General features: G+C 44.8%; 1 protein-coding gene across 1 annotated transcript; it reads left to right on the top strand.

Annotated features, from left to right (window-relative positions):
• The first annotated feature begins 9,416 nt into the window (after nt 1–9,416).
• sox9a (SRY-box transcription factor 9a) lies at nt 9,417–13,157 on the top strand. Its single transcript, XM_062378467.1, has 3 exons — nt 9,417–10,225; nt 10,429–10,679; nt 10,835–13,157. The coding sequence occupies exons 1-3, from the start codon at nt 9,789–9,791 to the stop codon at nt 11,617–11,619; spliced, it is 1,473 nt and encodes a 490-aa protein (XP_062234451.1). The 5' UTR covers nt 9,417–9,788; the 3' UTR covers nt 11,620–13,157.
• The last annotated feature ends 1,006 nt before the right edge of the window (nt 13,158–14,163 follow it).

Here is a 14,163-nt window from a genome sequence, read left to right as displayed (position 1 = left end):
TTAGAACGCCGACAATAATTTAAAGAACGGCAAAACAACAACTACCAGTAGGATAGAAGGTGCCTATTACCTTCACTGTCCTCTCATGACAAGTACCCCTGTAAAGGCTCATATATGCTCAACATTAGCTACATTTACCAAAACGGTTGGAGCTGAGAAGGCAGCCCCATGACTTTTGGACTGGACAATTCCCTATTGCCACATGTAACACAGGCGAGACAGGTCAGAGAGGGGACTGCAGCAATTATCCAATGTAAAGAAAGACATATGACCAGTATGGGCAGAGAACACTGGCACTAAGAAAACAGTGGGGGACATATCAAGCACAGATGTACAGTATTATTGGGCCTAAATGGACTAGGGTGTGATTCTGTCTTAAATGTTGAGAGAACATTGAGACTCAGCAGAGTAACTACCAATCACATTTCCTACTTAGAGCAATGCAATACGTGTAATTGTGAGTTATTGTGCCGAATAATGTAAACCTTTCGTTGAATTATTTTATTGATAGCTAATTGATGCATATACATTGTTAGCTCGTAGTAGAGAACCAGTCTTTACGGTAAATTGTGGCAACACAAATGTGATGTTTTGTGGGGAAATTTCACGGCTGGTTTCAATGACTAAAGCAGATGTAGGGGTTTGCAACTTCTTATGGGGATGCTTGTGTCATTTACTTCGTAATACCCCTTTAAAGCCCCACCAGCCATGACCTCACAAATAATTTGATGAATTCAAATCAAACCTCACAAGTCAATGGTGGGTTTCAAAGGTAAAGTGGAGGTAACAAGTGATTCCTGACAATGGATTCGTTGGCTCCCATCTGAATCTTATTTGGAGCCGGTTTGTGCCTCATGGAGACAATCACACAAAGCTTTGTGAGATAAACTCTGCTCAGGGAAGCTTAGTTTGGTAATTCCAAACTAAATGATCAGGAAACAGGGGGGATGACTTTGACAATGTGGAAGCTCATGAGGTGATGAGTCCAGATGTGGTGAATCAGGGCTGAACATGGTGCCACAGCTGGCTTGTTTTACAACAGCACATTCCCGAAAACCAAAACGCGGTTTAAAGTGGGCCCGGTACCACTGCACACACAAACAGCAAATGTGCTTTGTGCTCATTTCGGACACACACTCGCACATGACGTAATGCTGTGTTCACATTGTTACAGCGTGTGGTCCCCAGCACACCACATGTTTATTGGTTTAAATAGGAAAGGTATGTTGAAAAGGGCCTGGAAAAATATCAGTGCTGGGATTTCTCAACTTTTGTCTTTCAACACAAATCGAATATTGACAAAGCAGAATTATTTTTATATAATAATAGATTGATAATACACCCGGAATATGAGATGGTAAGACCTGATGTGCGTTATATATTTATTTTGAGGGCATACGTGTGTTGCAGTCATTAATATCATATGTCTACTTACAAATTCCACAGACGTCTGTCTGTAAGTGTAACGCAAGAATCCGGAACCGTTTATCTTATCGCTCTCACCCAATGCATGTCTATTGTGACTGGCCAGGGGAAGTGCATTGCAAAGTTTGGTGAGATTTGGACATGAGATATGTTCAATATTAATAAACATTTAATAAACAGTCCATCAGCACTCCGTAGCAGTCAGTGGGGGTGGGCCAGTGTGCCTTTAGTGTGTGGACCGAGATGAACATGTCTACATCCTCTGATAAAGTCCAGCAGTGGTCACTAGCTGGGTCAAACCGGGGGTCAAAATCACCACCAGATCATTTTGATGATTTAAATATTTTATTTCACCATATTAGACTGACAGACACAGAAAGACCGTCGCTGTTCTCCATCATGGCAACAACAGTCCCAGAATCACTTCCTGTTTGCCAATTTGTGCCATCTGTGATGCTTTTCTAATGAGCTTAATTACATTTAATTATGTTGAAAAGTTGTGAACTTGGATCTTAAGATTACGATTACTTAACAGACCTCTGACCTGACCGGAAATAGCAGAAATGTAATTTATGCTTATATAACAGCAGACACAGTAGATCAATCATAAACCATACAAATAAAGCAAAAATCTGTTTAACTTCTTGAAAAACATTGACTATATATAAATCTTCATTGCAGATAAACCAGGTAGGATGAGCACCTAACTTCCCTGTGCAACATAGATGTTTATAAAAAGGTCTAGTCACAAACGATAGAAAGTGTCTGTTTGAGGATTCATTTTGAAGTATCTCCAGAAGATTAACATAGGCCATACAAACAGACCATTCAAAATAGGGTGGTTTAGAACAGGCACTGCATTTATAAAGTAAATAATAAAAAACAAACATGTATATATATATATATAACGTTCTGCAGAACTAATAATAATAATAATAATAATAATAGGCCACTTGACAGATGCATGTACTGTATTCCAGCCCCTGTTTGCAAAAATGGCTTTCCTGTGTAGCAACTCACAATCTACGAAAAAAGGACTTAAGACCGTCCTCCTTTAAAAGTGGTCTGTGTATCCGGATGGCTGCGGTTAGAGCAGGATGGAGGCTCGAGTGGAGGGACGCAGCTGAGGCGAGCCAGCCAAAGCACTGAGATATCATCACTGTTTCATTAAGTCGATCCCAGTGTTTCTGTGCAGGGAGACTGTGCAGGAAGAATGAACAGTTTCTGTGGGACCGCAAAAATGGAAGAGTGACAGGATGGAGGAAGCGGCTTTGGATCGCGTTCAAGAAATGATCAAATTCACACATTACCCTCTTACTTCAGTATTTGGTGTATATAGTACATATGCATACAGTAATATGTGTATTTCATGTCTATTTTAGGACGTCATGGAATCAAACTTGTTATTTTCATCCATATTCCTCTAAGGTCACTTATATACTTCATTTTGCTTGAATTGTACTGTGTTTTTGTGGAATGTGTGTATCTGGAGGATTAAGAAGTTTCTCCACTTTTCAGACTTTTCATCTCAGATTGGACTATTCTAAAAAATGAACAATGGCTCGCCTCTATTCCAGTGAGTCAACATGCACAAAACAAACACCAGTCAATTTTAGAAAACCTTGCACATTTATTTTTTATCAAAGTCCCGGTCTCTGTAGTAGATGGATCTTTCCTCTCTCATGTGCCAAGAATGACGTAGTCCAAGATGGGAGTCACTTTCTACTCTCTATCACTGTGTTTGAATTCAGTTGTCCATTTCTTCACCATGCTATTACACCTAGTGTCGACTCCTTGTCATCATGGACTTCCTCGGGTAATGAGCCCTTGCAACCGCTGCTCTCCATGTACTCAGATAGTGCTGACTTGAAATGTTCAAATACCCATTGAAAAAAAAATGTTGTTCTTTCAGCCTGATCACTCCAAGTGTTGAACTTCACATCCATCAGATTCTGCACAATTCATCTCCATCGACCTTTGGCCACAAACTTACCAATCATCCCCTGAAGCTTTTGCTGTTCCTCTGATAAAGCACGCTTACTTAAAGTTGAAAGCCACAGATGAATCCATTCTATAGATTAAACACTGGTTGACATGTGGTTGATGACTCCAGAAAAAGAGGGGTTAGAGCTTGAGTTTAGATTTGCGTGTGCATAGCTCTGTATCTAACTTCCTGCTTTGCTGCTCTGTGAAGATCTTACCTGAGTTTAAAAATACTTTTTACTTTAGAATTTGTTTCAGAGTTCAAGAACTGAAAATGTCCTTTAACGGACACATCAGAAAAGCGCACATTAAGGATGTTTTAACAGTTTGTAAGCAATTCAATAAACGTATTGAATGCATTTCTGCCCCACTTAATTGTGCTGAGGCATCTTACTGGTTTGCAAAGAGATGCTCACTGTTTGCTTGTGATGTTGCCATGGACATGCAGCTACCTCCACCTGACATTGAAGAGCCGTCGAAAACATCACATCATTACACTGCAAGGCACCAATTACCATGAGCCGCCACTGTAAAGACAGAGAGGGACCGGGAGGGGAAATAGAGCTTCTGGCCAGGACGCACACTGTCACTGTTACTAAACAGAGAGAACCAGAAACGCACCAAGGAGTAATATTAGAAGTATGCCCCCCTCTCCCTCACAACCTCATCCTGCCTCCTGCACAATTCAATAAGCCATAAAAATGTGCTGCGCTATAGTTGGTCTTCCCGCGCCGCCCCGGCTCAGAGCGGCGTTTCGCTGCGTCAGAGGTTTTCTCCCTCGATCTCCGCCCGGGTCACGGTGGTGCTCGCTCTCTGTCCACGGAAGGAGGGGGAGGAGGGGGAGTTTTCCAGTGGCACGAGCCACCCGCTGACAACTGCCATTCTTTTCCCCCCCCGAAAACCAACCCCTCACACACACACACACACACACACATCCTCCCTCGCCTAAACCCAAACAACTGCTCAGCATTAAGGTGTGGATCTGTCATTAGTTAGCTTGGCCTGGCTGGGTGAGACCATTGTTATTGTAAAAGCGAGGGCTGTTTGCACAAGCCATATCTTCGGAGGGAAAAGGTACTCCTCTGCGGCTTTTTCGACTCTGCCTGTGTGGATTGGGTTTCCTCTCTCTCTCCCAACCTCTCGTACTGTGTGGTACGATCGGCTAATGCCCATATTTTAATCAGCAACAACTCAGAATGCTGAAAAAATGGGTCCAGGGGCACAAAGTGCTCAGATCTGCTTTCTGCTGGATTTAGTCTGAGGGAGAGAGTCAAACTTTTTCAAAGGAAGAATCTAAGTTGACTCTCGGCTTTGATATTTTTGCTTTTGGAAGGAAAAACTTGAGATAAAGTGAAATATTGAATCTGAAGTTAGAAAAAGATACTGACGCACGGGGTGTTAAGAGTCAGGCAACAGGGATCAGGTCAGTGATGGATGGTAGGGAAAGTGATCCTCCTCTGGAGTTGCTGGGTCTTTTCTAAGTGTTGTTTAAACAGCATGAGGGGCAGAATGACGTTGAGTCAACAGACGCCCTGTGCCCAGACGCTCAGATCACAGAGGTACAGACACACACAAGCTCAAGGCGACCATTAATCACTCCGAACCTTCTGAGAATGGCACATCGCACCTATCTGAAGGGCTGCAGGCACAGAGCGATGAGATGCTTCCCTCAGATTCTCTCCATCCCTTCGGTATTTGAACACCTCTGATCCTCTCCTATACTCGTACCGCTGCCATTACAGCTGCTATGCAAACTAAGTGGTAACACTTTTAGCAAGTTAGAATGTTAAGCATCTTGCAGAAGCATGTAAACAACAAACATTATCGAAAAGTAAATGCTCTGCAACAAGGAGGAAATAGACCTGTTCTATGATAATCCTATGGACCTAGTAGCTTCTCTGTCGTCCATTCAATACAGTGCAGTTCAGATCAGTCTCCTCCAATGCTTGGTGCGGTTTATATAGATTTTTTTGTCAAAATGTTTCATGGTTAAAGCTTTTTCCTCTGGTGCACTGGCACAGACAGATTCAATTCCTGCCCCGACTACTGCCTCCAAAACTCTGGTTGGTGAGTTGCTACAGAACGACTACTCCACAGAAGCAGGAGATGTGCCATTGATAAACTTTAAAAAAGTATTTCTTTTATATTGTGACAAGGTTATGTTGAAGGTTTTGAGGTGAGGGAAAGATCATGGTTTGTGTTAAAGGAAGTATTTTGTTCTGCAAGTAATGTTTCCTGTTGACGGGTCTCAAAACATGAGCTGTTCCCCTAGATTTACACATCTGGAATTAGGCTACGACTGAAAACATAATTTCTGGAGAAGCGATTGAAGCAAAAGTCAAAATGTCAATCAGAAACGGTCGGCTTGAAAAGTTACAACCCAAAATCATTTTCCAAAATCTATCAAAACAGCGATTGCATCATATCTAACTATTACTGCAACAAAATCCCCTCTCTGCAGTTTACCAACAATCACCTCGGGCTGAGCTTCGGAGCTTATTTCACAAGATTGTGTTTTTGGAATTCGACAAGGATGCCCTCTTCCCTTTCTGAATTGTATACAATATATAAAATGTCCAAATCTCTGGCTGGCACGCATATCTCAAGAGTTCTTCATCTTGGCATCTTCACGATTGGCATATGTGCTATTTAGAGCCAAAGAGGTTGCAGTGTTGAGTTTAGCGCAATATAAACATGAAGTATTTTCTAAATTAATGAACTTTGAAAATGAATGACCGGCGCTCTGTAGCAGCGGTGGCTAGGACACATCAGCCAAAGTGAGATTGATGACCATGACATCAGCAGTGACAACTGATTCTCCAGTTCTGGGTTCTGCACCAATCTTTGAATAAACAGGTGGACTGCTCTTTTGCAGCTTCAGGGCTCTGTGGAGTCCAGCAGCAGCTCTTCACTTTTGATGTGGCTTAATAACTGCAGGTAATTTTTTTTTTTTTACAGTTAAGGAAAGAAATCTGCAACCAGCATCAGCACGGGCCAAACAAAAAGCCAATTCCAAACAGGCAGGATTCAAACAACCACTGCACTGTTCATTATTAACATACTGATGTTTAAAATTGGCAAACATTGCACCTTCAAAGCAGAATGTGTATTAGAAATGTGAACATAGGTTTTTGTACCCTCCCAAAAGAAAAGCAGACAAGAGTTTGGCGGTTGACTCTGTCTGTTTGCTCCGATTTTTTACGCTGTAGCTTCAAGTCGAGATGAGAAGTTTCCCAAGACCTCGCCCCGCCCACCTGCCTTCCTCCTTCACTCACCATCTTTGGCCACATAGACAATCACAGAATGGACGACAGAATTCAATGGATTAAATCGGTTGATTAAACGCTGTCAATGCAAGTATGACAATTTGTGAAAATGCCCGATCGACAAATATTCCCTTGGGGGAGTTGATTGAACTGATCTTCTATCTTACAAGTGTCAGTTGAACTTGACTGTGTGACATGTGTAAAAGGAGTTTATTCAACCCCATGTTTGTGAAGCCTTTTTATTGGCTTTTGGACAAGATGCCAACCGGGCGTGAAGGTCATATCTCCTGTCAATGTGTGCGTACCTACATGTGTGTGACAACTGGGCAGCTGCTTTATTTGCCCTACACAGACAGGGTTCACCCGCTTTTTCAATCGCCGTCATCCTTCTTCCGTTCTCTCCTTCCTGATACTCTCCTGATTTTTCCGTCTCGTCTTCGCAGAGCTCCATTGTCCGCGTTTACTCTGTCAATAGCAACAGCATGTTTTCCACCCCCTGCGCCGTGGCTCCGTGAGTCAACGTGTTCACGCCTGCGTCCCTCCACCAGTAAACACGAATGCGTGTAACGGGCGAGGAGCGCGCACGCGGCCACAGCGCCGTCCCACGAGCTCCGGACGCAGAGCCAAGCTGCTCCCTCTCTATTTGTGTTCAAAGTGCGCGTCTTAAATAAGCATGCCTCATGTAAATAAACTTGCAGGGGACTGAAGGAGTCGGCGATGTTAGGCTGTAGTGTTTCGGAACCGCAGGCCTAATTGCTCAGGGAGTGAAAGAATTACTGAGTGATTCAGAGTACGAGCAGCCGGACGCTGAACGCTAACTGGGAGCACAGCGACGCGACAGCGCCAGGAGACTGTTGCATTCTCTTTTCAGCGCAGGGAGAAAAAAGGGGGAGGGAGGAGAGTCAAAGCAAAATAAATGTCTATCTGTGGCTTGTGGTGTCTCCTTGTGCAGCTCCATCGGGACGGAGCGAGCGGCAGCGAAATTAGCTCTACCTGACATCTGTGAGCTATTACAAGCGACTTCAGGTAGCACATGTTGTCCACATTAGCCTGAACTGAGATTTACATTTCCACATCTCCACAAAGCATAATAAACAATCAAAGGGGGCGTGTGCGTAGGCCGGTTACCATCGGTGACCACAGCAGAACACTTCAGGTTCCCCCGGCTGCAGAGTCGCACTGCTGGGCTCCGGAGAGAGGACAAAGGCAGTGTGTGTGTGTGTGTGTGTGTGAGTGTGTGTGTGTGTGTGTGTTTGTGTGTGTTCTAAAAAACTAAAATCACTCATGTTGATTCATTCATAGTTGACAGCAGTGGAGAAGTAACTAACTACATTCACTCAGGGGATTTATGTACTTTTTTAGTAGTTTTTCCATTTTCTGCAACTTTCTGCCTACACGAGAGGGAGATGTTGAAAAATAAATTTTCCATTGCATTATTGGTTAGACCCACTAGTGACATCCCAAGTTAATATTCCACATGTAAAACCTGTGATCAAGGTATTGTGTGTTTTTTTTTTTATTTAACTGTTCAGCGGTATGCAAAGTAGTTAAAGTGGACCAGCTACAACATTACAATGCGTCCTACATATTTATACATTAGTAATAACAACACAATATTGATATTTATAGTAATTGAACTTCCAAGAGTCGAAAATTAGGACATGTTTTAGTCGGGGTTGTTCTGCTGTTTTCCTAGGTTCCGTGGTTCGATCCCCAGCTCCCCTGAGCCCAAGGACACCCAGCATCACAAAAAGAGGGAAAAAACAGTACAAACACGTAGATGACGGGACAAAAAGACAATACCAGCAACAACAACTTGTGCTGGGAGCTGTGGTCTTTTTATATTGCAGTAATGGTACTTTTTAGTGAAGGATACAATCTTCACAAGTGAGGAAAACAAAATACTAAAGAAGTGATTGTTTCCAAAATGACATTTGGTGAAAAGTGAAGTCAGAAGTCGAGATTATTGCTCAGTTGTTGGATATGAGGCGAGCAATAGAAAAATAATAATCAGAAGCTGGTGTCTTGAGTGCAACTGTTGCACTGCTGCAGCTTGTGGAGCTGCCCCTCCACCCTCCTCCATCCTCCTCCTCCGGCTCTCAGCAACAGGAGAGAGGTCTGCTGTCTCCCCCTATTGGCGACATTACGTATTTGTAGGTGGTGGACCAGTGTGGAGAAAGAAACTAAAAGTTTTAAAAGTAGGATCAGAAAACTGCCCATAAACAAAATCTGTCTGTGAATAAAAGTGAATAAACAGATTTTGTTTATTTACTTTTTAATCTCCAGTTATAAAATATAGCTGGAGATTTCATAATCTCCAGTTATAAAAGTTAACAGATTTAGTTTTGTTTTGCTACATCCCTTCATGATAGAATGATCCTGTTTGGTTAGTTGGAGTGCAATAACATACAATGTAGTGAGTATATGTTTTAATGAAATCACTCTTTCCTTATGCAGTGTATGAAATAATCCAGCAGCAGAATTAAACAGCGTGCAAAATATACTGGCTGGAGGGCAACGAGCGCACGCGTGTGTGTGCGTGTGTGTGTGTGTGTGTGTGTGTCGGTGTGTGTTGGAGAAAGTGTCTCTGTGTTTTCTATGCTGGTTAAGAGGGAGAGATCAAATTCCCTCACTTTGGCGTCACACGTTGCCAGCCAATCAGGTTCGGGCTTTCCTGTGCAGCATGGTAACGCTCTTATAAACGCTGCACGCACAACGCTCGCAGTTCAAAGCACTCGCGCGTCCTGGGGATTGTACTCGGACACTGGAACGGAGCATTTTCACCGTCTCGTCCTGCACAGTTGAGAGAAAACTCTCATCAGCTGGCTTGGTTTTTCTGCCATTTTTTTAAGCGCGGATCCATTTGCACAGACGCACTCGACCAGGGACTCGGTGCGCAGCTCCGTGCGTAAAGACACTCGTTCTCCAATTCGCTTCTACGCGCCGGAGAAGCCGAGAGAGAGAGAGAGAGACTGAGTATCAGCTGTTTTTCTGTGCACTTCTCTCAGACTCATCCTGGAAAGATAAAGTGACTTTCAGAGGCTGTCTTCCTCTCGTGAGAGCCTTCAGAACTCACCCGTTTCACGCGTAATTTGGCAACGAACAGTTTCGCGTATGAATCTCCTCGACCCTTACCTGAAGATGACGGAGGAACAAGACAAGTGTCTCTCTGATGTCCCGAGCCCGAGCATGTCCGAGGACTCCGCGGGCTCCCCGTGCCCGTCCGGCTCGGGCTCCGACACCGAGAACACCCGGCCGTCGGAGAACGGGCTGCTCCGGGCGGACGGGACCCTGCTCGACTTCAAGAAGGACGAGGAAGATAAGTTCCCCGCATGCATCCGCGACGCCGTGTCCCAGGTGCTCAAGGGCTACGACTGGACTCTGGTGCCCATGCCGGTGCGCGTTAACGGATCTAATAAGAACAAGCCTCACGTTAAGAGACCGATGAATGCCTTCATGGTTTGGGCTCAGGCTGCGCGCAGGAAGCTGGCGGATCAGTACCCACACCTGCATAACGCGGAGCTCAGCAAAACTCTCGGGAAACTCTGGAGGTATGTGTGAAAACTCTTTTACGCACGGGTTTAGGATGCAATGTCTGTGAATTAATCAATGAATCTTAACTTTAATTTGTGTTATAACCTATATTATTGTTTAAACTGAATAGGGATTTTGTTTAAAACACATTATTTCCCTTCTCCCAATGGAATTTATTGTTTTGGTAAAGTATTATATTAACGCTATTCCTTTCGAACAGACTTCTCAACGAAGGCGAGAAGCGGCCGTTTGTGGAGGAGGCTGAGCGCCTCCGGGTGCAGCACAAGAAGGATCACCCGGACTACAAGTACCAGCCCCGGCGGAGGAAGTCGGTCAAGAACGGACAGAGCGAGCCGGAGGACGGCAGCGAGCAGACGCACATTTCTCCTAATGCCATCTTCAAAGCTCTGCAGCAGGCGGACTCCCCGGCCTCCAGCATGGGCGAGGTGCACTCTCCGGGTGAGCACTCAGGTGAGCAGAGAGAAAAGTTTTCTTAGTAGTTGCATTTGTCCCTCAGTGCTTTCATAATTGCCCAAAATCCTGCCCACACCACCATTTTTGAAAGTTAGAGAATTCCTTTCCGAACACATGCTCATTTGTATTGTTTATTTTTTTTGTATTTCCAGGCTCCCAGGGGCCCCCTACCCCTCCAACCACCCCAAAGACAGATGTCAGCTCAGGCAAGATGGACCTAAAGCGTGAAGGGGGCATCCGCTCTCTGCCCGAAGGCCCCGGCGGGCGCCAGCTCAACATCGACTTCCGCGACGTGGACATCGGCGAGCTCAGCAGCGACGTCATCTCCCACATCGAGACCTTCGACGTCAACGAGTTTGACCAGTACCTCCCGCCCAACGGCCACCCGGGCCTCCCTGGCCACGCCGCGCCGGTCACCTACACAGGCAGCTACAGCATCAGCAGTGGCGGCCCTGTCAGCCCGCAGGCGGGGGGTGCCGCCGCCTGGTTGGTCAAAAGCCAGAACCAGCAGGGGCAGCAGCACACCCTGACCGGCGGCTCAGAGGCGGCTCAGGCCCAGCAAAGGACCCAGATCAAGACGGAGCAGCTGAGTCCGAGCCACTACAGTGAGCAGCAGGGCTCCCCGCAGCACATCACCTACAGCCCCTTCAACCTGCAGCACTACAGCCCCCCCTCCTCCTCCTACCCGGCCATCTCCCGGGCGCAGCAGTACGACTACGCCGACCACCAGGGGGGCGGCGCCGCGGCCTCCTACTACAGCCACGCGGGGGCCGGGCAGGGCTCGGGGCTGTACTCGACATTCAGCTACATGGGTAGCCCCAGCCAGAGGCCCATGTACACGCCCATAGCCGACAACACAGGAGTGCCCTCCATCCCGCAGAGCAGCCCACAGCACTGGGAGCAGGCTCCGGTGTACACCCAGCTCACCAGACCATGAGCCACCCGACAGACTGAGAGACAACACACACACACACACACACACAGCCAATGAGATGTACAGCCACACACACATCCGATCAAACACACACATTCCAAAAACACTTTACTCCAGGGAGAGTTCTTCCCTTGAATCAGACACTTGAATTCAACGCAGAGGAGAGCTGGACTTGTGATTGGCTCACGTCGTGCCTTGCTATTGTACCATGATAGAAACTATAAATATATATATTTTTAGAGAGATGGAGAGACTTAAGAAAATCCTCTGTGAGGACTTATTGATTGTCGATATTTCCGTAGGTACTGTTTATGTTTCTTTTCTTTCTTTTTTTTTTTTTCTTCATACGCTGGCAGTTTGTATCCCATGGGGGTGGAGGGAAGGGAGGGTTTGGGTAATTATTTGTACCTGTAGATAGAAAAACCAAAAAGCTCTATATTTTTCAAACCAGGTCACTTCTACACACAGGTGGTGATGCGTCAGTTTTTTTTCCGTTTGAGCTCATGCGACGGCTTCTGTACGTTCTGATGTCGTTTTTATTATTTGTCCGGTGCCGTTCAGCAAGTATGGTTTGTGTTTAAGCTGTTAATGCTGTCAAATTTAGTTTTTTCTTCCTTGTCAAGTTATGTGTCATGAGCATTGAGACACAAAGAGACACACTCTGTTTCACATTGCTGTGTTGTCCTGTCAGGGGGAGACTGCGGCGCCCCCCCTCCCCCCTTTCCAACCCTCCGTGCCTTAGATTTTACATTTTCTCAAACTTTTTATATATGTGCGAGTGCGTGTGTGTGTGTGCGTGCCACAGCTGAGATTACACTTACCGTCTAACGGCGTGTGTTTGACAGCTACAGGAAGTCACCTTTGACCCCTCGGGTCTCCCCCCCCCCCTCCCCCTGCAGTCTCCCACCACGCTGGTGTCCTCAACCTCCTCCTCCCCCTGCCCAGGTCTAAGTCTTGTCTTTCAAACTTTATTTATTTATTAGCTTTAATTTTATTTCAAAGTAATTATTTTGCATACTATTCTTATAACTAATGAATTGTTCTCTTTGCAGTGTAGACGGCATATCATTTCCCCCTTATTTTTAAATTTAGATTGTCAACCCAGGGGGTACTTTAGAGAGAAGAAAAAAGGTACACGCTGTAATCGTCTTTTATTTTTGGTTTATTTATCTAATCTAAATGTCTATTTTAAGTATGTATTTGTGTTTTTCTGAGGGTCCGGGCTGGGCTATCTTACGAAAACGTGTACGATTTATTTGTCATTTGTGAATTTCTTTGAGTTTGACTTTAAACTATGGCTGAAAGAACTGGAAAACGCTCCGTTTTTTTCCTCCTGTCAGGCCTTTTTTGTTTGTGCGATCACCAGAGGGACCATCCCTTTTCTCTCTGCTCTGCAAGCTCGATTTCCTTTTCTCTCAATATCAAAGAACCGAGGATCCCAATAAGCCTCCCCCCCATCCCGCCATGTATTTGTACTGTCTTCAAAGAATCTTTTGTATATGTATTTGCAATAAAAAAGGAAAATGCTATTAAAAACAAAAACAAGAAAAAACTATTTTGTCATTCATCTTTCCGAATAAACCTCAGGAGACTTTCAGTTATGCAACATCGTGGTGTTTAAAAAACACCACAGCGAAGCAGCCCGGAGTAAGTTGGTGTTCTCATCAAGCCAGAGGGAGTGAAAGGGTTAAGAGAAGAGTGCCAAGACGCAGGACCAGTGTTTGTTTTCCTAGAAGTTTTTTTTCTTTTCCTTTCCTCTTCATTTTCTTCCTCCCTCTCCACCCATCAACTGGTAGCAGCAGGGGGCTGTGAGGCTCTGGGGGACCTGGACGGAGGCACTTGATATGGTAAGTGCCGTAAAACTACTGAAAATTATCAGAATTTATTTCAATAGTGGTGGAAGAGAGGAAAGATGCAGGAGTGGACACGTCCCACTAAGATAAAATCCTTGTGGGGGTTACGAGTTAATACGAACAAGCCCAAGCTACTAAATCATAATTCCTACGTCATGTGTTCAAGTTTTCAAAACAAAAGAACACATCAAAATCCACAATGGTCAAAGTGATATCTAAGGTCAGGCTGGTTTTTTATTAGTTTCTGAAAGTTTGGAGACACACACACACACACACATACACACACACACACAATCCAGTGCAGCAGGCCACAATAAATATCAACTCTGTGCTTTTAGTGTTGAGTGTGTCGGAGGTCACAGCTTCCTCAGGAAGACCTTTGTGCAATAAAAGTCGAAGAAAAGGAATCGAGTCGTTTCAAAGTGCCGTTCTGTGAAGACTGATGGTTTAATAACATTAGCTGGAGCCCAGATGATTGAAATGTCTGGTTTAACTGACTAATCAACCAATCAATCAAGTCCATTTTTAAACCAAAAGGCCACCAACAAATGAATGCTGTTTCCAGCTTCTGAAATGAGACCCTTGTCTGCTTTTGTCTGTTTCATATCTTTGGATCTTAAACAGTTGGTTTGATAAAACTAAGACATTTGCTGACCTCATCTGCAGGTCTAGGAAAAATGAAATGATTGTGATG

This window comes from Platichthys flesus, chromosome 20 (genome assembly GCF_949316205.1).
Source record: "Platichthys flesus chromosome 20, fPlaFle2.1, whole genome shotgun sequence".
NCBI classification, from domain to species: domain Eukaryota; kingdom Metazoa; phylum Chordata; class Actinopteri; order Pleuronectiformes; family Pleuronectidae; genus Platichthys; species Platichthys flesus.
This window is presented reverse-complemented; position numbering and strand designations above follow the sequence as displayed.

What these genes read in the sequence shown, in the direction of transcription:
- sox9a (XM_062378467.1), top strand. Translation starts at nt 9,789, where the DNA reads ATGAATCTCCTCGACCCTTACCTGAAGATGACGGAGGAACAAGACAAG. An exon ending in ACTCTCGGGAAACTCTGGAG is followed by an intron (nt 10,226 to 10,428) that starts GTATGTGTGAAA and finishes CCTTTCGAACAG; the next exon opens with ACTTCTCAACGAAGGCGAGA. An exon ending in CTCTCCGGGTGAGCACTCAG is followed by an intron (nt 10,680 to 10,834) that starts GTGAGCAGAGAG and finishes TTGTATTTCCAG; the next exon opens with GCTCCCAGGGGCCCCCTACC.